The sequence below is a fragment of the Sminthopsis crassicaudata genome, chromosome 2, assembly GCF_048593235.1.
Source record: "Sminthopsis crassicaudata isolate SCR6 chromosome 2, ASM4859323v1, whole genome shotgun sequence".
In the NCBI taxonomy this organism is placed as follows: domain Eukaryota; kingdom Metazoa; phylum Chordata; class Mammalia; order Dasyuromorphia; family Dasyuridae; genus Sminthopsis; species Sminthopsis crassicaudata.
Window position 1 is genome coordinate 646,658,487 of NC_133618.1, and position 25,182 is coordinate 646,683,668.

A 25,182-nucleotide genomic window follows, 5' to 3' on the forward strand; every position below is an offset into this window, starting at 1 on the left:
CTCTCGACAGTTTTCCTATGGTGTGGCTGCTATGTATGCTATAGCTTCTTGGCAACACAAGTGGATTGGGTGACAGGTAGGTAACAAAGATATATAGGTGGTTGAACAGCTCTGAAAAGAACTTGGCAAACCCTCATACCAGAAATACTAGTTCTTCCTTAACAGAAAGGTACTGATTGCTATGGAAAACATTTTATACAGAGTTAAAAAAAAATCTTGGTAATGAAATGCATTAGATGCTCCTATTCAGATGAAATTGAAATAGGCCCCAAAGCTACAGTGCCTCTTCAGTGGAATCCATAACAATGTGAAAATTATTTAAACCACCCACATTAAAAAAAATTAAGTGAATGAAAAATGCATATTAACAAGACTCTGATATTCAGCTGGATGAGCAGCCATTCTCTCTCTCTATTTCTCTCTCTCTCTCTATATATATATATTATTTTTCCTTTTTCTTTCTTTTTATATATATGTGTATACATACTCACATACACACACATACTCACATACATATATACCAGTGAATAGACATTGCACATAGGCAATGAACTGGGGTAACAACTTAGCAGGATAGGCATGAGGTTGGATGATTTTTGGGAAATTATAATATATTCAATCTTTTAATCATTCTGAATGACAACAAAGGCTTGCTTCTTTAGCATTAGCATTGTAATGCTTGTATGTGACTAACCATAATGTATGTGGTGGGTTGAATTGTATTATTAATGGTTCTTTTTTTAAAAAATAGCTTTTTTATTATTTACATATTATTTTCTTTTCTTTTTACAAATTTATTTATTTAATATTTTCCCCCAGTTATATTCAAATGAATTTTTAAAAATTTATTTTTAAGATTTTTGAATTCTAGATTCTCTCCCTTATCCCTATCCACAAGTACGAGGCTCCATGTGAAGTTATGCAAAAATTTTCCATATAATCAAGTTGTGAAAGAAAACAGATTTCCCATCCTAATGAAAATAAAAACCTTTAAGAAAAATTAAGCTAAATGTAAAGAGAGAGAGAGAGTAATAGAGAATCCTTCAATCTACATTTAGACTTGATCAGTTCCTTTTCCGGGTGTGGATAGGATTTTTCATCATAAGTTCTTCAAAGCAGTTGTAGATGATTGTATGGTCATATGCTGGTCATCCCAGAATATTGCTATTACTTTGTATACAGTGTATTTTACTTTGTTTATGTAGGACTTCCAGGTTTTGTTTTTTTTTTTTCCTGAGAGCATCCTGCTCATCGTTTTCCAGAGAACAATAATATTCTATTAGAGAAACTTGCTTCAAATTTTTTTTTTACAATTACTATTGCTAATTGTATTTTCCCCCATTTATTTTCCCTCTTTTTGCTTTGTCCCTCCTCAAAAGTATTTTCTACTTTCCACTCTATACCCCAATTATACCCTTTCTTTTATCACCTTCCTCCCTCCCCATATTTTATTCTCCTCCTATTTTCTTTCAGGATGAAATAGATTTCTATATTCCTATTGAGCATGTATGTCATTTCCTATTTGAACAAATTATGATGAGAATAAGATTCACTCACTGCTCTTCTTCCTCTGTTCCCCTCCACTGTAAAAGCTTTTTCTTCCCTATTTTTATGGCAGATAATTTGTACTGTTTCACTTCTCTCTTTCCCTTTCTTCCAGGATATTCCTTTCTCACTCCTTAATTTCATCATTATAAAAAGATATCATCCCGTCATATTCAACTCACACCCATGCCCTCTGTCTGTATATACTCTTTCTAACTGCCATAATAACGAGAATGTTTAAATGAGCTACAAATATCATATTCCCGTGTAGCTAATAATGATTCTTATAGAAAGAATGGCATAAACAATATAATCAAGGTCATGATTGATCAGAAAACAAGATGGATTTGTCAAATAGAACAGAAAACAAGATTTGGCCAACACAGATATTGAATAACAAGAGTAAAGCTTCCCTAACATTGATGGATCCTCTGCATAACACTTATAGAAAGTCAGGGATATGAAGTGCACAGTATAAGAAGTATTAATGGGGTTGCAATCTGCATTCAGATTAAACTCAACAAACATTTATTAAATGCTTGCTATGTTTCAAAGACAAAAATGAATCAGGCCTTTCTCTCAAAGATCTTACATTGTATTTGGTGCAGGGGAGGAGCAGAATACATGTTCTACATGGCTTTGGAATTCCTTCAAGGAACCCTAGTACTCACAAAGACCAAATTCACCTTAGAGACTTAATTTTTTTTTTCTCTCTCACCTCAAGATCCTCAAGAAAATCAGTATCTCTGCTTTGTCCCATCCTGGAGGAAAATCCAAGGAAATCTCTAAAACCAAGCTGAGATAACATAGGGAAAAAAGGAGTTTCCCTATATGGATAATAGCTCATTCTCTTTCCCCCCAAATACGGACATCAAGTATGGGGCAGATTTTTATTTTTTTTCTATTCTAGAAAATACAAAAATTTCAAAGGACTCATGGACAATCATGAAGAAATGGTTGATTGGTTGTCCTCTGCTTCCAAAGAAGATAAAAATGGCATCACTATCTTAGAGTCAGGGTACAGTATACCTGACTGTAGCTGGTCAGAATAATATGAACTCAGAAAACTCTACCACAGATTAAGCCCAAATAGTTCATATGAACATTTGGAATGGAAATGTATCTAAATTTGTGCATCTCATGTTTCTTTTGAGCTACTGCAATTCTGCTTTGTCAATGGAGCCCAGCACCTTCTTTGATGGGGGCACACTAGTCCTGTGACAGTGCCTCTCATGTCTCATAAATCAATTTCAAAGTTCTTTGCAGAGACTTTGAAAGTGTTCCTGTATCACTTCTTCCGCAAGTCTCTGTGAAGAACTTTGGAATTATAAGATATGAGAGGCAAAGGACAATATTTCCTTTTCCTTTATAGAGATGGACAACGGAGACATCCTTGAAGGCTTGGAAGATAATCTCCTCTTGCCATGTAATCCAGAAAATTTCAATCAGCTTTTATATGAAAAGTGAATCTCCTGCTTTGTAAATCTCAGCTGAAATAGAATCGGTGTTTGGAGCTTTGCCATAAGAAAATAGATTAATGACATTCAAAACCTCTTCTTCAATTGGAATTTGGGCTAGGAAATATAGAATATATTGAACACTCAGCCTATTACGTTCAGTAATAACCCTGAAAGGTAAATATTATTCAGTAAAATATAAAAAATACTGACTTTTTGGACTTCTACCAATTGTACTTTTGCTGTAGATTTGCACTCCTTTTTACTTGTATTGTTGCTTGAAATGAGAATGAGGGAATGGAGTATGAACGGTTCAGTGCAAACTGTCCCTACTGCTGCAAGAAGAGTGGAAGGTACATTCCTCATTTAGATACATTGTTAAAAACAACATTGGAAACAAAGGCTGGGACATTTAGGAATCTTAAGGGCATAGATTGTCTTTTAAAATCATATTGTTGATTTTCCAGTGTAATAGCATGTATCAGTTGTATGTTTTGGGTAAAAAATTCTAAATCTGAGCTATTATACTAGGGTATTCAAAACGAGGGTATTGTTTCAGGAATTGGTTGTTGTGGTTTAGTTGTTTTCAGTTGCATCTGATTCTTCATGACCCCTTTTGGCTTTTTTGGGAAAAGATACTAGGGTGCTTTTCTACTTCCTTCTCCAATTCCTTTTACAGATGAGGAAACTTAAGCAAACTGTATTAAGCAACTTGCCCAGGTTCTCACAGCTAATAAATGTAGTAATTTCCATTGGGTTGATCATCTCAACTATAAAAAAATCCGAATTTGTTACGAGATACTTCTTTCCCTCATTTTCTGTGACCTTTCCTACATACAAGTCTCTAGGAGAGTGTATGAAACCTGAGATTTTAAGTAGGATTAGGGGATTGGATAACCTGGGACTATTCTTCCATGCCTGGAATGGTTATAGTTCCTCAATGACTTTCCAGTAGAGGGGGGGAAGATCTTTACATTTCTTTCTTTTGTATTTAATATTTTATTTTTCTCCATATTAAAACAATTTAAAAAACTTTTTTAAAGTTTTGAATTCCAAATTCTATCTCTTCCCCCCCTCCTTTCCTCCCCTTCCCTGAAATGGTAAACCATTCAATATAGGTTATATATGTGCAATCATATAAAACATTTCCATATTAGTCATTTTGCACAAGAAGACTTGAATAATAAAGGAAGGAAGGAAAGAAAAAAGGAAGAAGAAAATAACATTTCATTCTGTATTTAGGCAGTATCAGTTCTTTCTCTATAGGCAGATAACATGCTTCATTGTATGTCCTTTGGAATTGTTTTGGATCATTGCATTGCTAAGAATAGTTAAGTCGCCCATAATTCCTTATTGTACAATATTGTAATTACTGTATACAGTAGTCTCCTAGTTGTACTCATTTCATTTTGCATCAGTTCATTTAAGTCTTTCCATGCTTTTTCTGAAGTGATTCTGCTTTTCTAGCACATTTTCCTTCACAATCATATACCACAGCTTGTTTAGTTATTTCCCAGTTGATGGGCATCCTCTCAATTTCCAATTTTTGACCACTACAAAAAGGGCTGATATAAATATTTTAGTACAAATAGTTCCTTGTGTGTTACTGGATCAAAGGTATCTACAATGTTATAGCCCTTTAGACATAATTCACAATTTTTCTCCAGAATGTTTGAATCAATTCATAATTCCAACAACATTTTGCTCTGCTTTCTAAAAGATCACTTTTTATGCCTTTAGCATCATAGAATCTTAGGATTCAGAGAAATAGCATGGCACTGTGAATGAAGTGCTAGATATGGAATTTAGAAAACTAGTTTTAATTCCTCGAACTTGTTAATTATATGAATATGGCCAAGTTGTTAATTGAGTTGCAGATCACTTATCTTTTGTCATGATATTAGAAAATATCATGTTTTCCAAAGTTAAAGCCCAGCAAGCAAGTCATGTCCTGAGCTTGGAATAGGAACAATCCATTGCTTTTACCCTTTAAATGATCTCAGTCATAATAAAATTTCAGAATTGTTTTTGTCATGAAGCTCCGCTGTAAATCAAATTTGTCATGTTATTGCTGTTACCCGTAACTGTCAAAATTATAATTTATTGTGCAGTCATTGGTATAAGTATAAATTGGTGAGATCTGTGAACACTAAATGGGTTCCCCCTGCTAAAGGAGGGAAGCCAGCACATGTGTTCTAACTTACAAGCCATTTTTCTCACTTTGAAATTAAACTTCTCTTTGATTCCTGATTCTTCTCATCTCTAATCTGCTTTGTTTGGTTGCAGACACTCTCAGGTTAGTGTTGGTTCCATCTGTTGATGTTAATTGGTATCATAAGTAGGATTGGATGGCACTTGGCCAGGTGTACTTTCCAGTACCAGTAGGAATGAACTAGGCATCCTTGTAGATTTCTCCTGCATCCTACATCCTCCTCCCCTTTAAATTTAGTGAGTATACTACTGTTTCCTAGCTTTAATCCCAGGCTTGAGCGTTAGTTGAGTTTAGCATTTTTTGTGAGTAAAACTCCAGAATTCCTCCCTTGACCTAATTCATCCTAGATCATTCTGAGAAGGATATCCTTTGTTAACTATACACCTCTTATTAATTAGCCTCTCTGCATGCTCCTTTACTGCATGGTCCTATAAAATTAATTGTGTGCATGTCTTGGTACTATTGATTAAATGATTAAAATTAGGATTTTAATTGCATGCTGTGTTAAAATTGTGTCTGTTTGTATCTGTCTTGTTGTTTTCCCTGTTTTATAAAATGCAAAATATCTGTGTTGTATTTATGTTATGATCTAGATTCTTTTATCTTGAAGGACTTAAAATGCAGCCAGCCAGACAAATTTTTAAGGACTGTGATCAGAGAATTTAAAACACTGGGAAATATGAATGAACTTTCTTGGTTGAAACAATTGAACCAGTAAGCTAGACTAACTCCCACTTTAGGCTTTCTGGGAAATTAGATTATGTGAAAAAAGGAAAAAAAAACCTGTAAGACATTTCCCCCCTGCTATTTCAGCTTTGTCTATGTTGGAATTACAGAAATAAATTCTGGTAATCATAGTTTAGAACTACTGAAAACATCTTATTAGATTTTGGAGGTTTGAAATTTAATAATTTTAAGATTATAGGGGAAAACTCCTGAGACTTTGAGCAATAATTTGATAAATTCGCTTCCATATGAATCTCTTAGTAAATTTTTCACTCTGTAGAATTTGTTTTAAGAAAACATAATGATTACATTTTATAAAAGTCTTGAAAGTAAATGGCAAGATTAATACCTTCATTGTTTCTAGAGCAATGAAGGAAGGTAGCTAGTTTAGAAGTAATTTCAGAGTGAAGAAAGAAAAAAAAAAGATAAATGGTTTGCATTTTATACTAATCTTTTGTTAACCCTTGACATTTCTGACCACAAAAAGAAAAAAACAAAAGAAACTCATGTGTGTACCCCAAGTCAAGACACCCTCTTTCTATTAATCCCTCTTATCCCAGACCAGATTCCCAAATACAAATTATGAAAAATAAATCTTGGAAAAATGTAGGGAAACTTGAATGACATTCTGCCCTTCTAACCGTGGAGTTCATTTCCCGTGATCCACCTGGTGGAGGAGGTGAGGCAGCAATGGCTGTAGGGATCCACTGTATTGGGACCTAGGGAAATCACCCAGGTACAGTATATTATATTGCCCTCAAACTGTAGCTCTTGGGAGGTCAAGACTCATCAGCTTTTCCCTGCCACCAAGGGCTACCACCAATAGTAAAATCCTAGCTCCCATTACTCCAATTCCTGAGATTCAACTAATGCCCTTGCCACACCCTCAAAGCCCAGTCAGTTTCCACTAGAGGGCTAGCCTTCAGCAAGCCCTACATAGATACTATTTGGAAAGGTTCTGGTGTCCCAGCAATGTTTAGCATAGCAGTATGAGATGGGAGGGGGCACTCAGTTTCTGCCCATGGTGATTCTGATTGCAGAAATTTATTAGCTATGTAATTTTTGGAAGTCCTAGTTTTTCTGTAAAAAGAAAAATAATATTGATATTGACCGGGTTATTGTGAGGGTCAAAATGATATATTGATAGTAATGTACTTAACACACTGACTGGCATATGATGAGCATTATATTATTATAATTTCTTTACTGAGTTTCATACCATAACTCTAAAATGATTTTTTAAATGCCAGAGGTAATGAGATCAAGGATTTTTATATAGGATAATTTGGAGTTGCAATTGATGCCACCTGAAGTTTATTGTTCATATTATTATTATTGTATTTCTAAATTCTTTTATATTGTAAAATCTAAGAGCTCATTGTAACAAATCATATTAGAGAAAACATCTTTTTAATCTGAATGCTGTTACACATGAATTAAGCTTTTAAAAGAATGTGATAAGAACAGATATTTTAAAACTGTTAAATATTTATTGAGGCATATTTTGTTATAAAGCAGATAATAATACTATATAATAGTAAAATTTTACTTGAAGTTCTTGGCTATTATGAGAGTGCATAGCGTGGTTTAAAGATATAGCTTCAATATATTAATAATAATATTTGTTGTATGTCTGAAGTCCTAGAATATGGGTGTTTTAAATTAAAAAGTAAAGGATGAATGAAATATTAGATGTTCAAAAAATATCAGGAAAGATATTCAAGCCCTAAGCTGTGGTTAGTGAAAATTGCTATTTAAAGTAAAAATACTGGGACTATAATTTACTATTGTTTTGAGCTCTGATTATAGAGATAGTTGTCTGAATTGTTTTGGGATTAATGTCAATGAAATTAATAGAAAATGGCATATGATTCAGTCTGGAAACTGCCTAAGGGGTATCTGTTCCTGGGAAAAGTTTTTGGGAAAATTTAGGTATAGCCTAGGTGGAATTCTTCCTAACTCTATTTCCCAATTGTGTTATGTTCTTTATAAAAAGGAAATTTACCCACCTGGTTAATTCAGAGCCTCCACGACTATATGATTATTTGTCAGATATGACCTATGCCTAGAATTAAACAGATTTAAAGGATTTTTCCCCTCTAACATTGTTATAATTATGCTCCTCTTTTTCATTTTATAGCAAATTTCTATAGTAGTTTTGTGAGTGCAATGCTAAATATGTTAATAACACATTGATACTGGAATACTTCTGAGTTATTATAAGAGGATATGAACATAAACATTTTAACCAATATGTGTCATCAAATTATACTATATGGATGATATCCTTCTAGGAGGGAAATAATTCAACAAAGTAATAAGAAAAAGATATAATGTGAAAGTTTTGAGAAAAGCAACAGGAATATACTGTTTTCTCTAAGAACTGTATACATATGTATATGGTTGGCTTCCAGAATTTTTCTGTCAAATGAATTTTGGTAATAAATTCTCAAAATAGAATTTTACACATAAATTATATTGCTCAAGAAATCAAAATTAGTTTAAAGCATCTGTCTAATAATTTTAAAATGCAGAAGAATTTATTTTGCTGTTAGACCATCACAAATTTCTAAAAGATTTTTATATCAGGCACAGGATTTAGGTGAGGGCATGAAGTAGCAAATGGTATATCAACTGAAATTCTCTAAAATTTCAAGATTGAAGAACCAAATTGAAGTGATTGTACTAAATTATATCATTAGAATTATGCAGAAACCACTAGATTTAGAACCAGAGAAGCAGAGCCCTTTTTACAGCTATCCTGAGAATAAAATCTATTGTCTAAGAAAAAATATCTAGGGACCAAATATTGACATGAGAATTTTGGGGATTCAGAATGTGTTGGTTAAGTAGACATTGTTGTTGTATTGTTTAGAGGCTCTTAGCTAAGGATTTATGTTATTTTGATCAGAAACTCAGATTCAAAGATTGATCCAAGGAATTTTCTTTAAGGTGCTCCATCCAGTTCTTCCTAACACAGTTGTCAATTTGTGGGTGTGAATTCCTGAAGAAAGCCCCTGCTCCTGAAGGAGTGGCAGAACCCTCCATGGATCTCAAGGTTCATCTGGTATGGACCCAGAAATAGTTGACATCCAGATGAGACAATTGTCCCAAGATTCTGGAGAAGAGCTAATTTTTTTTTAATCTAGTGTTTCTCTTCTTACCCTTTATCATATGCCCAGCTACTAGGCCCTAATTCTAGCATGTGTTGGCATTTTCTCCCCTAATTCTTGACCATTCCCTTCCTGACCTGACTATTTTCAGACAGCCAGTAAATAATGTCTAGCAATGATATTTGGGACACACTTCCCAAAAGGTCCACTTAAGAAACTGATTCTCCTGGTATAACAAGGCTAGTCCTGGTCCAACTAGCTTTTCCTGGCATTTTGGTATATTGCTGCCTTTTCTAGACTAACTAGAAGAGAAGAGATTCTTTCTCCCTTTGGTCCAAGGGGAGTTGTGTTCACCCCTGGAATGATCTCAGACACAATAAAATCCCATAAATGTTTCTGGTAATGAAACCCTGCTATGAATTGATCTTGTCACATTATTTCTGTTGCCCCTTATTGTCAGGGCTACAGCTCACTGTGTAGATCTCTACACACTAAATGGGTCCCCCATGCTAGAGGTGGGCTCCAACATAGATTTCCTTATTTGTAAACCATTTTCTTCACTTTCAAATTAAACTTCTATTTGATTCCTGACTGACCTGTGTCTAGTCTGCTTTGTTTGGCTTTGACCACAAACAGCTGATATTTTACAATAAAGACAATAGTCTAGAAGTATTACCAGCTTCTCAGAATTGTCAGGAGGCTCAAATGAGACAATGTATATAAAGCATTTGTAAGCCTTCATAAAATGACAATTATAGTAACCATTTTGAGGTAGAAGGTGTAATGGGCCAGAATTCTGGAGAAAGGTGCTAACTCAGTGGAATTGATAAGACAATGGTTATCTAGTTTAACATGGTGATTAATAGTTCTCTAGTTCAGTATATGTACTTAGTACTTAATATAGTTCTACAAGACTCACACCTATGATGATGTAATTATAATAGAGTATATAACAACTAACAAGAATTGGAGGAGAGACATTCCATCTTTGGTCAGGTTCCTTGAGGGACTGGAATAGACTCAGGGAAGACAGAGGATTGGAGGCTGGAACACAAGATCCGGGACTCAGGGAGACTTTAAGACAGAGACCTTTGTGGTGGTCCTCCTGCCTTCCCCACAGAAACCAAGATACATTCCAGAAGACCTCCAGAAAGTTGGCTCAAGCCCCAGACAAGGAAACAGACTGTGAAGGAGACAGTAAAGACTTTTGGATTTTAACACCTGGTTATTCTGGTGGTAATTACTCTGCTGAAACAAAGGCTTGTCCAAAGACCTACAGAAAACCAACATTACAATAAGGGACCTGAGAAATCAATCATTATGTCCAGGGTTTCTTTACCAGAGAGATTTCAGGGGATATGAGCATCTTTTTTCTCATCAGTCTTTCATTCCTTTGTAACTCTGTGTATTTTATTTTATATATTTCAAAACATGATTCTCAGAGGAACTCTGTAACATTCAGCAGACTTCCAAATGGGTTTTTAAAACACAAAGTAAGCAGCAAGATGGTGCAGTGAAGAAAATGCTGGATCTAGGGTGAAGAAAGGTCAAATCTGACCTCAGACACTTACTAGCTGCATGACCCTGGGCAACTCATTTAACCCTGTTTGCTTCAATTTCCTTATCTGCAAAATAATCTAGAAAAGAATAGTGCAAATCTCTCCAGTATCTTTGCCAAGAGAATTAGACTGACTTTAAACAATTTAACATGATTTAATCCAACCTTCTCATTTTACAATTTGAAAAAACTGTGATTCCTTTGAAGGGATTACATTGGGTGAAATGAATTTTTTCCCTCCTCTGTAAAAGTGATTATTGTCTCTTAATGCTATTTAAATTATTAAAAAAAGTGAGGGAGGGAAGCATTAATGATTCTACTGCTAATGTTACCCTTGCAGTACAGAGGATAATGAAAACACTAGTTCACTTCATTCTGACTCCAAAATGAAAACTTAGATATTTGTTTGATACTTCAACTTTGGCCTATCTTTAGTAGATATGAAAAAAAAAAAAAATCCAACCTACCAAACAAAACAGCCGATTGAGGGAAGAACATGGGTCTACAGTCCAAATTAAACATTAGCCCTCCTGATTTGAAACAAATATATGTAGAAGAAATTTGCCAAGCACATTGATGATGAAACATTTTAGGTGCAAACAATGTGAATCCCAATATACTGATGGTATCAAAGGTTATCCCATGTCCTAATGTGATTCTCCTTTAATATCTAATTCCTGCCATTGGTCTTTTCTTCTCCTTTTACTCATCTCCACCTCTCCACCAAAAGCTTTCTCCTTGTTAAATATTGCTGAATAAACACAATCCCATTGCTTAACCTCTAGGGAACTTTGATTTTGTTTCATTGGTAGTAGTATGTAAAGGTGGCTGTAGTTACTGAGCAATTAACAAAACTATAAATGTATTGATTGTTGCTTCAGAGACTTGAATTCATGCCCCCAAATATGACTTTTCTTAAATTAAAAAAAAAAAAGCATATATAGGAGATATATAGAAATTAGTCATCATGGTTGCTAATCATGGTTTTCATATTATGCTATTTTTGAAGGGTCTGGCATTAGTTTTGGGGTCATCTTTTGTTCTTTTATAGTGGAAATTTGTTTTTCTGTTCATCCTAATTTTTCTTTCAATCTGATTACTTTCAATTTTTATTGCCACAAATTATAGAAGAATGAAAACATATTTGGAAATTAATGATAAATTAGAAGGTGTTGCTATTAGGAATGTAATATCTACTTATATATCTAATATGATTAATTAATTTTTTGACCATAATAGAAGATTTTAGGATCAGTGTGAACAGGAAGTTATTAGAGATAGGCTACTATACAAATAAATATCTTATCTCTATCCTGAAGGCTTTAGACAATCATATTCTTCTGTAACTGAAATGCCTGATGAATGATTTTTTTTTTTTTTTTTTTTTTTTTTTTTTACTTTCAAAACCCTTTTATGAAAAAAAAAAGTCCATTTTTTCTGCTGTAACCTGGGAAACTTGATACAGTAACAATCCATCTGGTCGTTATGTAACAACTTTATAGTGGCAGAAATACTTTTATAATAATTAATGTGGACAAAGAAGACCTGAAAACAAACAAGATGCTTGCTTTCCTTCTAAGATGCAAACCAAAAGCAGAATTTAGCTTTGGCTTTCTTTTAGTGATAAGTTCAAGGAAAACCATGCAAACAGAGAAGTCCACATAGAACAAGAAAAAAAAAATTAAAATCAAGAAAAAAGAAAGAAAGAAATACCAAAAAGAAACAAGGGAGAAACACTTCACAACAAAATTAGTAACACCATCGTCCTTCCCACTACTCCAACCCAATTATTAGTTTCTTACATTTCCCTAGAATAGTTTGATCCCACATTTTTTCTATTTTCATGCAACAACAGTACACATGTGAAAACATCCCTATCCATTCAAAGGGGATGCTAAAATTGGAGTAATTCATAAACTTTTAATAGAGCCAATCAAGGACCCCATAGATTCGTAACTTTAGCAAAATCCATGGGGCTTATGCGGTGTGCAATGCTGAATTTTGTGCTGTGGGAGATCAGAGTTCATTAAAATTTCCCCAAAGAAAGAAAGTTCCCCTTTATTCCTAGCAAATGAACTCCTCCAATTTTCTCACATGATTATTCAGGCACTTTCACTTTTCCATATATAGGAGCAACTGGAACTAAAGATCCAATCAGCCAGACACACCGATAGGGGGAAGAGGCACATGCTCATTCAGTTCACTCATTCACTTTCTCATACATTCTTGTTCTACTCACACTTGCTCAAAGCTGTGCAGGCAGAGGCAGTCTCTTAGATAGAAACAGCTCTGCTTGGGGGGGAATTCCTTTTGGCTCCCAAAGGAAACCAGGGTGCAATCAATCAGAGTTCTCAATCTATTCCTTTGAAGAAACTTACAGGGAAACTGTTGCAACATGAATGGACCTGTGGACGGCTTGTGTGACCATTCTCTGAGTGAAGAAGGGGCTTTCATGTTCACTTCGGAATCTGTAGGAGAAGGGCATCCTGGTAAGTTAGCTTGCCTGGGAGCTGCTTCACAAAGTTAAATCACTAGCAACTAGTGACATGGGATGGAGAGGTGAGTGGTAGTCAAAAGAAAAATACAGTTAGTATCATCAAGAAGGCAGGTTGTATTAGCCTATATTACTTTTGTGATTACTTCCCTGAAAAGAAACATTAGATCATGCAGTAGATAGAATCTTGGACCAGGAGTCAGGAAGATCTGAATTTGAATCCTACCTTAGACATTAATTATATGACTCTGGGCAAATCATTTATTCCTCATCTGTGGAATAAGAATAATATATTATCATCAACTTCTCTGGATTGTTGTAAAGATAAAATGAGAGTATATGTAAAACATTTTATCCCCCTTAAAGTATTATATAAAACCGTTATTATTATTAATCCAGACAATAATAATAATAATAATCTTGTCATTAATATGAATGGATTGGGTTTGGGCTTCATATTCTTGAAGTCTAGAAAACATATTTTCATAGAAAGCTTGAACTTTCAGGTCTCAGAGAGGAAGCATAAAATAATAGGGTAAAAAACAGAAGAACATATGCAGTATTTTTAGTCCCACTAGAATCTTATATATTTTTTAAAAAATAAGGAAATATATGGAATTGCTTGAACTGGTAATGCAAAGTTAATCACCTAAATATCTATGTATATAGTCAGAAAACTTAAAATTATATATATATATATTTTAAAAACTGAATGCTCATGTGCCACCACTATGCAGCTTGAGTCAACAGAAAATGTTTCCTCAAACAAGGACAAGGGTCACTGAGTTTTCCATGTAATGTGAATGTACTTTAGAAAGAAAGAGATGGTATCAAATGTCTGTTATTTTAGGAAATGTGAAGGAAAAAAAAAGAAACATTGGCTGAAATGATAATTATTTGCCCTCCTGCAAAGGCATATGAACAATAACTAATGTTTGAAGGGAAATCATCATTTTGAACAGTTGTAACCTTGATCAAATTCATAGAATCAAAGATTTAGAAGCAAAGAGACCTATGAGATCATAGAATTATAGACTTTGACTTAGAAGGGAAGTTGGAGGTCATTTAGTTCAACCTCCCCATTTTACAGATGAGAAGGCTAAGGCTCAGTAAGAGAAGTAATTTGCTCAACAACATACAATAAGTCCAACAAAAGTTATATTCATATTCATTCTATGACTCAAATTCTTCTTTTGACTTTATACCATGCTCTCCCAAAGACACAAAATAGCATTATGGATTGAATGTTGGATCTGGAATTAAGAACTGTGTTCAAATTCTGCCCTTAATACTTATTAGTTGTGTGATCAAAGGCAATTCACTAACCTTCTGGGAGGCTCATTTTTCTTATCTGCAAAATCTTTTCTATAATACCTATAGTAGCTATCTTACAGGACTATCAATAATCTCATATGAAATGTCTATAAAGTGCTTTGCTAATGTGAAGGCACTGTTGAAATTCTAATTGTTGCTAATTATTGAAATTTTGTTTGTTGAGACAACTAGTTGGTGCAATAGCTAGTGTACCAGTCCTGAAGTTAGGAGGAACTGAGTTCAAATGTGGCCTCAATACACTTAATATTTCCCAGCTGTTGGATCCTGAGCAAGTCAGTTAACCCAATTGCCTCAGCATTAAAAATTTTTTTTCATTTATTGTTGCTCTCTGACATTATTCTTGTACAGATTTATTGATATAGGAATATCAGAAAGTTCAGGTGTATTTTGGAATTCTGCACAATTTTTTAAAAAACATATGACTTTGTGTCAACCCTCAAATGCAATTCCATCATATGCTTATGTACTACTTAGAGACTCTGTTGATAATTTAAAATGTATTGCAACATAACATGTTTACTCACTCAAACAAACTCAATCCAGTAAATATTAGCATTCCTATCTTCATCCCCTATTTCTTCTTTTTTTTTTCTGTCTGACATTTTCTTCTGCTTCATTAGTCCCTTCCCCACATCTCTGTAGAGTAGGTGAATGCTATTATGTTCTATAACTTCCTATTTTCTATTTTAATTTTTTTTGGTCCATTAATTTTGAAATATGGTATCTGGGCTTGTGACGGCATTAATTTTCCAGTATACTGCTTTGTTGCATACATTCTAGAGAACTTCAAGTGCTTATGCAGTGTTGACAATTAGAGATTTTGATTATATGTAGGAGAAAAATTTGGAACCTTAGACTTCCAGTTTGGGCCTTCAAAGAGCCTATGATGATATAATACTAATGAGTTGAGTAGTTGGAAAATGAAAAACTTAATCAATTGATGGATGATTGCCAAGTACCATCATTTAAATGAATTCCTATCCATCATTTCTCTTCACTCCAAATTCAATAAGTTGATGATATAATTTTTCCATTGTATGAGAGTAGTTGTAGGTCATCAACTCTGGGGAAACTTCAATATATGCCATATTTAAAGTTAGATAGTTTTGAGTTATTTAATACCTAAAAGCAGCAGAGAGAATACAACTATATATTAGTAATAAAGAATAATGCATAAAAGTATTGTAAATGATTTTATTGAAGAGATGTATGCTTAGAAAAGGAAATAGGATGATCATATCCTGAGAGCTTTTACTCTCAATGGAAGACAGTCTACATGCTCCATTGACATTCATATCCACAAAAGATCTGGAAGAAGTTACTTACATGGTGGATAGCCCCTCTAGACAAGAGTAGCACAAGATCAGCAAATATGGATATGTTGATTATTAATAGTTAAAATGAATATTCATGCAAATGAGTAATTCACGTATTGAGAGAACTTCATTTATCATAGAAGGATTAAAGTAATAATTGAATAACTGCTAAAGTTAGAATTTGAATTTATTTCAAAATGAATTTTTTTTGGATAATATAGACAGTTTTATTTTACTCTAGCCTTGGTGTCAGAAAGAAATTTAAACTATAGCATTTATATGAGGCTTCAGATTATAACAATGGAATAATTTCTATGCTATTTAACAATGCCAATAAAAATAAACGTAAACAAAATGTGCATTCCTTTTGCCCCTTTCAATTAGATTGTACTTAAGATTCCACTAATTTTTTCCAGTCTTTACTATATTGTACCACTGATTTGGTACTTTTAAAATGCATATGTTCAATCTCTCCAGATAGATTATAAAATACTTCAATATAGCAATTATATTTTGCCCATAATAGGAACTTAAAAACATGTTAACTTATCCTGCACTTTTCCTTAACTTATATAGAAAGAATGATCATTCTTAAGTACTGAAAAAAGATGTTACCTCTCAGGAATGGAATCTACTGCTTATTTGGACCTCCACAGGAAGCATCCTGCCAGATTTATGTGCCTCTGAAAGACTCCTGGGTAGGGATTAGCACATTATAAGCCATCCATAAAAGATGGTTGCAATAGTTAACAGCTGGAAACTCATTTGCCTTAAAAGCAACGTGGAAAAGGAGTTAGTCATTTCTTTGTGGAAGGAGCATCAGTGTAAAATGATAAAAACATATGCACAATTATAAATGAACTAATTCATGTATTGAGAGAACTTCATTCAAAATTATATGAGGATAATAACTACTCACATTTATTGAGCAGACCTGTGAATTAGGTAGTGCAACCATTATCATCCCCATTTAAAAAATGAGAAAGGTGAGGATCTTAGAAGTTAAATGGCTTTTCCACAGTCACAAAGTTAGCAAGTCTTTGAGGAGGGATTCAAACATATGTCTCATGAACCCAAGTCCAAATATGCTTAATATTACAACATTGTGCCTCTTTTGACATGATGATTGTTAATGTTTTTAGAAAAAAACAATATAGAAAAGACTATTACCATTTTTAATGTAGCTTACTCTATACTAATAATCACAATTAATAATAACAGCTACAATTTTCACTGTTTAAGATTTATAAAGTGCTTTGTGCTATTTCTCATTTTCACCACTTTGGGAAGTAGATGCTATTATTAACATTATTTTAGAAGTAATGAAACTGAGGTAAACAGGTTAAGTGACTTGCTTAGTGTCACATAGCTCATTTGACAATGGATTTGAACTCAGGTACACCTGATTCCAGGACCAAGACTCTATCCTCAGAAAACTAATGCTTGTACTTTCTTTATGAACATACTCAATTAACTCTCATCAAGTGTTGAAGTCCAGCTCTAGTAGTGAAATAAAGGTGTGTTAGTCAGGGGAGGCAGAGAGAATTTGTTAGGAACTCTTCAAATTTATTGATCAGAAAGACAAGTATATATATATATATATATATATATATATATATATATATACCTTCATTGCTTATAGAATTGATACAAAATATACTCTTTGATATTCCTGTATCCTTTCTATCAAGCTCAATCTATTGATTTGCAAATGATGAAGCCTGGATCTTGGTCAATTCAACAAAGCTGTAGATAATTGTGGTACATATCAGAGTAAAATTATCATACCAATGTTCTCAAGTACCTTTCTTCCAAATACCTTTAGTCTTCTTTGTGGGCTGCTTTTCCTGTACTAAGTTCTATGTGTGCTTCTGATCTACTGAATTTGCATTTTGTTTCAGTTGTGAGAAATTTTATCAATGTATTTAATGTCTGTCTCTGCAATTGTATATAGAAAAGGGAAGTTGGTGAGCCAAGCTACTGTAAGTATCAAAACCTTAAACGGATTCTTACCTCTTGGCCCTCTACAACTCCTTTCTTTTTAAATTAAAAATGAAGTCTATGGATTTCAGTTCCCAGAGTTAAGAATGATTGCAAAACATACTTGAAAGCACAAGAAGTTAACAAAATAAATCATGTGAGAAGAACAAAATGCAAAAGTATAGAAGTCAGATTATTTATAGGATTTATCTTTTTTAACCACTCGCTGTCAGAATCAATTCCATGGACACTACTTCTTGCTATATGTTTTGCTAAAAAGTTAGCTGTAATCAAGATTTCAAATTGTTTATGTGATTCTTTAATTGTATCAATGATTGTTCCACATGGTTTAATTCTTGTTTTAACTCATTATCTATATTAATTTGTTTTAAAAAGCTTGTGATATATTTTTTGCTAATTTATCTGTGAATTGAGCAATCTGAACAAATTTTATAAGAACTGTAGCTGAAACAGCAAATCATATAAAAAATAGATATAGCTGCTAGAATTCCAACAGTAAATAATCTAACAAATCTTTTTCCTATTACTATTTTCTAATTTTGATGACATCTCAAACCTGTTCACTTGGTGACATCAATCAATTGTGATTAATCTTATTAGAAATTATTATGTAGGATGGATATTCCATAATAACAACCATAGGTAGTGAATTTGAAAACATTTGAGTAAAAGCAAGACGTTGGGATAAAACATTCTACAATATACCTTCTAACACATTCATGATTTGAATTCTGGTGCCATTCCTTAAAACAATATCTGCAGTTAACAATATTGCAGTTAAATCTACAATTATTTTTAAACATGCTGTAAAGTATATCTGTAAGGGCTTGAAAACATCATGGAATCCCATATCTGAGATGTGAAAATTTGTGCCATTCTAAATCCCAAATATATTGTAACAGGAGACCCATCTAGAGACTGGACAATTTGGGGGTCCATTCATTAATCAGTTCCAGTTCCCCCTCTTTAAACAAATGGGGCTCAAGGTCTTTTGGAAGCAGTGGGGGATGATCTTGTCTTCTGAAACTGCTTCCTGCTGAGAATGGACATAGATTTTTTTTTTTTTAAACAGTTTTTATTTATCAGATACATGCATGGATAATGGATAATTTTACAGCATTGACAATTGCCAAGCATTTTGTTCTAATTTTTCTCCTCCTTCTCCCCCCTCCCAGATGGCAGGTTGACCAATACATGTTAAATATATTAAAATATAAATTAAATACAATATATTTATACATTGGACACAGATTTGAGTCACTTGCAGGGTCCCATCTTTTTATGTAAAGGGGTGGCAAGCTGGTTCTGATTGAAGTATCCAATGATTGATTTAGTTCCTTGAAGATGGTCAATGTAGCTGTAACTATAATCAAAATCTAAAATAGAAAACAAATCTAACAAATAGAGGTTAGGATTATCTGAGATAGAAAAACAAGACCATAAGGACTTTTATAAGATGTAAAGAAGCTTGCAGTTTTATAATTTGAATTGGATTATTTAGATCAAGAGCTGGAAAACTAATTTTATTTTGAAAGAAGTATCCCTTTCCCTTTCTTTAGCTCTCTAAAGTGTTTTGGTGAACTAGCCCCCTAAGTATAAGGATTTGACTTCTTTTCTGGTCTGTGTCTATGAGAAAGATCTGAAAAGGAAGCCTGGGGAAGGGAGGAGGTGTTAATTTGTCTCCTCTTTGCAGTCTTTGCCCTCCAGTCTTCTCTAGGGTACTAATAAGAGAGTTTGCTTTAAGGATTTAAGGGAACTATCTCTAAGAGTTGGAGAAATATTCAAAAATAGAGAATACAGAAATTAGAATATCTCCCAATTCTATTTCTTTATCTAATTAATACTTTCAGATAATATCCTCACTCCCTTCTATTTGATTGATATTGCCTTAATTCGAATTCAATCAGTACTATACTGATATCAGCTGGACAATAACTCATAAACTTTATCTTATCATATATTCCTATATGATACCTGTATGATATCATATATTCTATAATTATCTGATATTTGATATTCTCCCTCTGTGAAGGCCTGGTGATAAAGTACTTCTAGTGCTTAAGTTGGTGATCACCTTTTTTTCCCTGCTTTATCTTCACTTTTTATTATTTAATTCCCTTCTTACCCTAATATATGCACTTGCTTCTAAGAGGGCATCTTTCCCTGGAATCTCTGTCACTCCTGAAGTTCTGTTCACTTTGAAGTTTGGCCTCTATTTCTGCAGCCACTTGTTTGAAGTCCAGCTCTAGTAGTGAAATAAGGATATGTTTGTCAGGAGCCAGGTGAAGAGAATTCATTATGAACTCTTTAAATTTATTGGTCAGAGAGATAAATATATATACCTCCAATGCTTATAGATTGATAGAAAATACACTCTTTGATATTCCTGTATCCTTTCTAACAAGCTCAATATATTGAGATGCAAATGATTAAGCCTGGATCTTGACCAGTTCAAAAGAGATGTAAATAAATGTGATGCATATCAGAGTAAAATTATCATACCAATGTCCTTAAGTACCTTTCTCCCAAATACCTTTAGTCTCCATTGTGAATTGCTTTTTCTGTTCTAAGTTCAAATATATGTCTTTGATCTATTGATTTTGCATTTTGCTTCAGTTGTGAGAAACTTATATTATCAATATATTTAATGTCTGTCTCTGCAATTGTATATAGAAAAGGAAGCCAAGCTACTTTAAGTATCAAAATCTAAAATGGATTCTTACCTCCTGGCCCTTTACAATCAAGCTTAGTCAGCCCTGTTTAGTAAAGTGGGTGACTCCTATACTTTTAGAGGATTTTGAAGTGGGGATTATATTGAAATGTGTTCTATTGATGAGGGCTAGAATAAAATTAGATTTAATTAAGGTCTAGTGGCAGGTTTGGGGTACAGGGAGTCAAATGGAACTCCCCTGCAACCCTTTTGAATTCAGTGCAAGGGTACAGAGTTAAATGAGGTTTAGTGGCAGCACAGAGTCTCCTATAAAGGTTTGGAAGTAAAGTTAAAGTCTAATTAGTAAAAGGTGAAGGTAGAGATAAAAGGGCATTGGAAATAGGATTCCAGTGAACTGAGATTCTTGGCATGCCAGGTGTAAGGCTGCCATGTTAAGAACCTCTGCAAAGAGAGGGCTCCAGCTTGGCTCTTTTATAATGAGAGATTTAACCAAAGGAGTCTGTGGGTGGTGTCCCAAGTTGGCTCAGATCTAGGTGAGAGTTGTGAGAGCCAGGATCTCCTATTAGAATTCAAAAGGGTGCTTTTGACAGGATTTGTGATTTAAAGGTCCTAGCTTCTTGAATTGATAATGCATCAATTAGGAGGGGCTGGGATTCAGAAAGGAATAAATCAATCTGAAAGGATTAGTTTCTTAAAGGGAGCACAACCCATATCACTATCAGACCTTTGTTGTAACCTATAACATTCACAAATTCTTATTCTTAATTTCTCATTGTAGCATAGAAGAAATTCTGAGTTCTTGATAGCTATACTGATGAGGTTTAGGATTCTTGGTGGTCAGGGAGTTAAATGATGAGGTTAGTGGCAGGTTTAGGATTCAGGGAACCAAATGAAGAGGTTTCACTCTCCTAAGTCCCCCTAGGATTTAGCACAGGATAGGGAGTTGTGGGCACCCCCTTTTGGTGGTGTAGAGGTCCTTCATAAAGGCATTTATGAACCCGAACAGCTAGACTGGTTAAAGAGATTTATTATTGACATTGGGAAGTCAGCCTTTGCTGTGCATGAATAGAAAGACTGAATTTCTTGGTGGCAAGGTCCCGAAAGAGAAGTAAAGTTTCTAGTGGAGGAATCCTGGTAGAGAAGTAAAGTTTCTAGCAGAGAAATTCCAACAGGGAGGTATAAAGTCTTATTAGGGAAATAGTTGAGAAAGAGAGGGTAACACTGAAAAAGAATATCATTTCTGCGGGCAGAGATTGCTGCTATGCCAGATAGAGCGATTCCTTGGCATATTAGGTCCTCTGCAAGGACTGAGCCCCAAATTGTCTCATTTTTATAATAGAAGATTAGATGAGCAGATCTTGATGGGGGCTGGAATCAGAATAGAGAATCTTGGCTTTGAATGAGTGTTTTGCAACTAATCTCCAATTCAATGGGGATAGAATCTTCAACTCAGGATTCAACTAGTCCCACCTAGATAACAGAAAGAAGTTGTTTGTCCTTTTTCTCTTGGGCGGGGTCTTTTACTGAGGCCAGAATTCTTTTTTTTTTTTTTTTTTGCTTGACTATGCATAATTGTAATAGTTTTATTTTTCTTCAATTCTTTTTTTTTGTATTAATTTTTATGATTATAACATTTTCTTTGACAGTACATATGCATAGGTATTTTTTTTTTTAACAACATTATCCCTTGTACTCCCTTCTGTTCTAAATTTTTCCCCTCCTTCCCTCCACCCCCTTCCCTAGATGACAGGCATTCCCATACATATTAAATATCTTATAGTATATCCTAGGTACAATATATATGTGCATTGTTGTGCAAAGGAAGGATTGTATTCAGAAGGTAAAAATAATCTGGGAAAAAAACAAAACAAAACAAAAAAACCCAATGCTCACAGTTTACACTCATTTCCCAGTGTTCCTTTTCTGGATGTAGCTGATTCTGTCCATCATTGATCAATTGGAATTGGATTAGTTCTTCTCTATGTTGAAGATATCCACTTCCATCAGAATACATGGAGGCCAGAATTCAAGGAGACTTTCTCCTTGAAGGAGTTTTCAGAGAGAGAGTTTCAGGGTCCCCCCTCGTCAATACCAGTAGAGCTTAAGTTCTGTTGATTTTAACCCAACTGGAAAAGCTTTGATATGCACTTAGTGATGGACCATCTGTCTGCTGTGTTATAGTGGGGTTGCAATCTGTACTTGTGGAGGGGATACCATGTTAATAAATTGCATATTTTCAAACTTCTAAAGTAACTATTATTGTTTCCAAATTGCTTAAAGCTTCTTTTTCCTCCATCTAACTGGATACTTATATAAAGTTAACTGAATCATTCAGTTTGGTTGCAGCATACTCACAAAGTTGATACTTTTGAGATCTATCTCCTATGAAAATTTGGTTCTCAAACTCTTGTTTTCATAAGGCAAAGTTCCTTCTTTGGCTGTCCATCTGATGGTCATACATAAATAGGGGTAGGCTTTGCTTCTCTATTCACTTGGTTCAGCAAGTCTTTATTCACTTGCTTCAGTAAGTCTTTAGGGAATGTTGAATATGATAAAGAACTTAAAGGATATTGGCCAATTTTGAGAAGGTCTCTGGGACCTGAATTGGGCTTTCTCTTTATTATCTTGTACTGCTGTAAATTCTCCATGGCACTTAGCATACTTCTAGGCATATAGAGTGAGACTATATCAAATGTTTGTTGATTGATTGCCTCATTCATGGAGGCCCCAGAAGTGAGCAACGCACTTGACAAGAGAACATAAGTTGCTTAAAAGAAAGGAATGTTTTATGCGCTCCCCCACGCCCCAATCTAGCATTGTGTCTTATATATAATAGATATTTAATAGATGTTTGCTGAATTGAATTTAATTATTTTACCCTTTTTTTCAATAAGATGCAGTTTTGGCTTCTTCTGTGTATACTAAAATATATTCAATTGTGGGATTTTCATATCATGAGATTTTATTTCTTGTTTCCTATTCCACCCATGTAAATGAGATACAACAGACAGGGGATATTGTGATGTTTCATTAAATTAGAATTGTAGTTATTCATTGTAATTTATTGTTATTTGGATGATACATAGCCTCTAAATGGCTCTCTGGTTTTTACCATGTGGGCACTGTTCAGATGTTCTGAGTGTTAAAGCAAGCTGAGGAGTTTTGAACACACTTGAATGAGTGCTAGATTTGAAATCCTCCCCTTCCCATTCTGCCCCCATTTGGCATGTACCTTTGCTTACTACTTCTTTGATATTGCATAATTATCCCTTTCTCTGTACCTTTATGGCCCTCTCAGTTCATGATGTTTTGCTTTGAATTTTTGAACAAGTCATATGTCCAGGTAATTATATTCAAAATTTCATATTGGAACATAGTGAGAAGAATTCATTCTAAGTTTTTTTTTTTAAGATAATATGAATTTTTTTAGATGAATATGAATAGATAAGGATTTTTAAGATAATATAAATTGTTAGAGGAATAACAGACCTTTTTAGTTTTAAAATTTTGTTCCAACAGTACACTTACAGTAAAATATATGATGTACAGTGTAATATAATACATTTAGTGTTGTAACATGAAAGGATCCTAGACATGTTTCCTTTTTAGTTTCATGTAAAAAAATTCTATACAGGAAAATATTTGTGTATATAGTCAGTTTTCTACTTCCAGACTAATGGGTTATCTTATCCAATTAAAAATACTTTGAAAAATTCTATTTGATTTGGGAATGTATGGCATTATATATTGTTTAAAATAGATTTACATTCCAATTAAATTCAGTTGCATAGTTCCCAGAGTGAATTATTTTATGTAAATAATTGAAGATGCTTGTAGATATATAGTTTAAAAATAGAAAAAAAATATTACAAGCAAACTCCCTCTGGTAATATGAGGCTAAAATATGAGGAGAGTGTGATAATGCTAGGCAAATATTGTATAAAATAACATAAAGGAAATTGATAAAAGACAACAGTATAAATATGTTTCATGTTCTTTAATATCTATTGAACCAGCGCCTAATGCAATTTAGATACAATTTAGATGGTTCCCAGGCTACATTCTTAGAAGTTTCTGGGTTTAATTAATAGTAGTATTCACACAATTGTGTGACCTTCTTATAGTTATTAAAAGGAGTGACTTAAAGAATTGATACTTGTAGGTAATTTGAAACTTAAACCTGACATCCGAGAATGTGTACCCAAAGTATGTTTTTATTACTTCAGTTTGAACATGGGCATCTCAGATTGTCCTGAAGTAACTGTGATATGAAGATTTTTTTTTTTTTCCTGGAGTTTTCCCACAAACATGATGCTCTTCAAGATGTGCATATAATGTTCCACAGGGAAAAATTGTATTTCTTCCTTAAAATACTACATATCAAATAATATACATGAGATATGTATGGAATATGGTGTTTTTGATATAAAAATAAGGTTAATTTGCTCAATCCCAAAGTTATCTGACCTCCCTATATACCAGTGCAACTCTATATACCTTGATCAGCATGCTTGATTTTGAAGGTCAATGTCAGATACTGATGTGTTCTAAGGTCAAATTAGTTTGGGAAATGCAAATCTGGAGTCCCTCTCTACAAGTACCCTCAATGCTGAACACAACCTAAGTAAATTACATGAAAAGAATCATGCCAAAATATAGATTGGACCTCTCTTTTATCCATTGCAGAGGTTTCCAGTTAACTATTCATTTAATGAAAAGCAATGAAGATATATGACATTTGGGAAAAACATCTA

The 25,182-nt window shown here is 33.8% G+C and overlaps 1 protein-coding gene across 1 annotated transcript in view; it reads left to right on the forward strand.

Moving 5' to 3' along the window:
- Positions 1–12,756: 12,756 nt before the first annotated feature.
- Positions 12,757–25,182, forward strand: part of MAT1A (methionine adenosyltransferase 1A) — a 47,484-nt gene continuing 35,058 nt past the window's right edge. Inside the window, exon 1 of the mRNA XM_074296671.1 lies at positions 12,757–13,100. Within this exon, the coding sequence (XP_074152772.1) occupies positions 13,007–13,100 (94 nt within the window). The 5' untranslated portion in view covers positions 12,757–13,006. The remainder of the gene's footprint in view (positions 13,101–25,182) is intronic.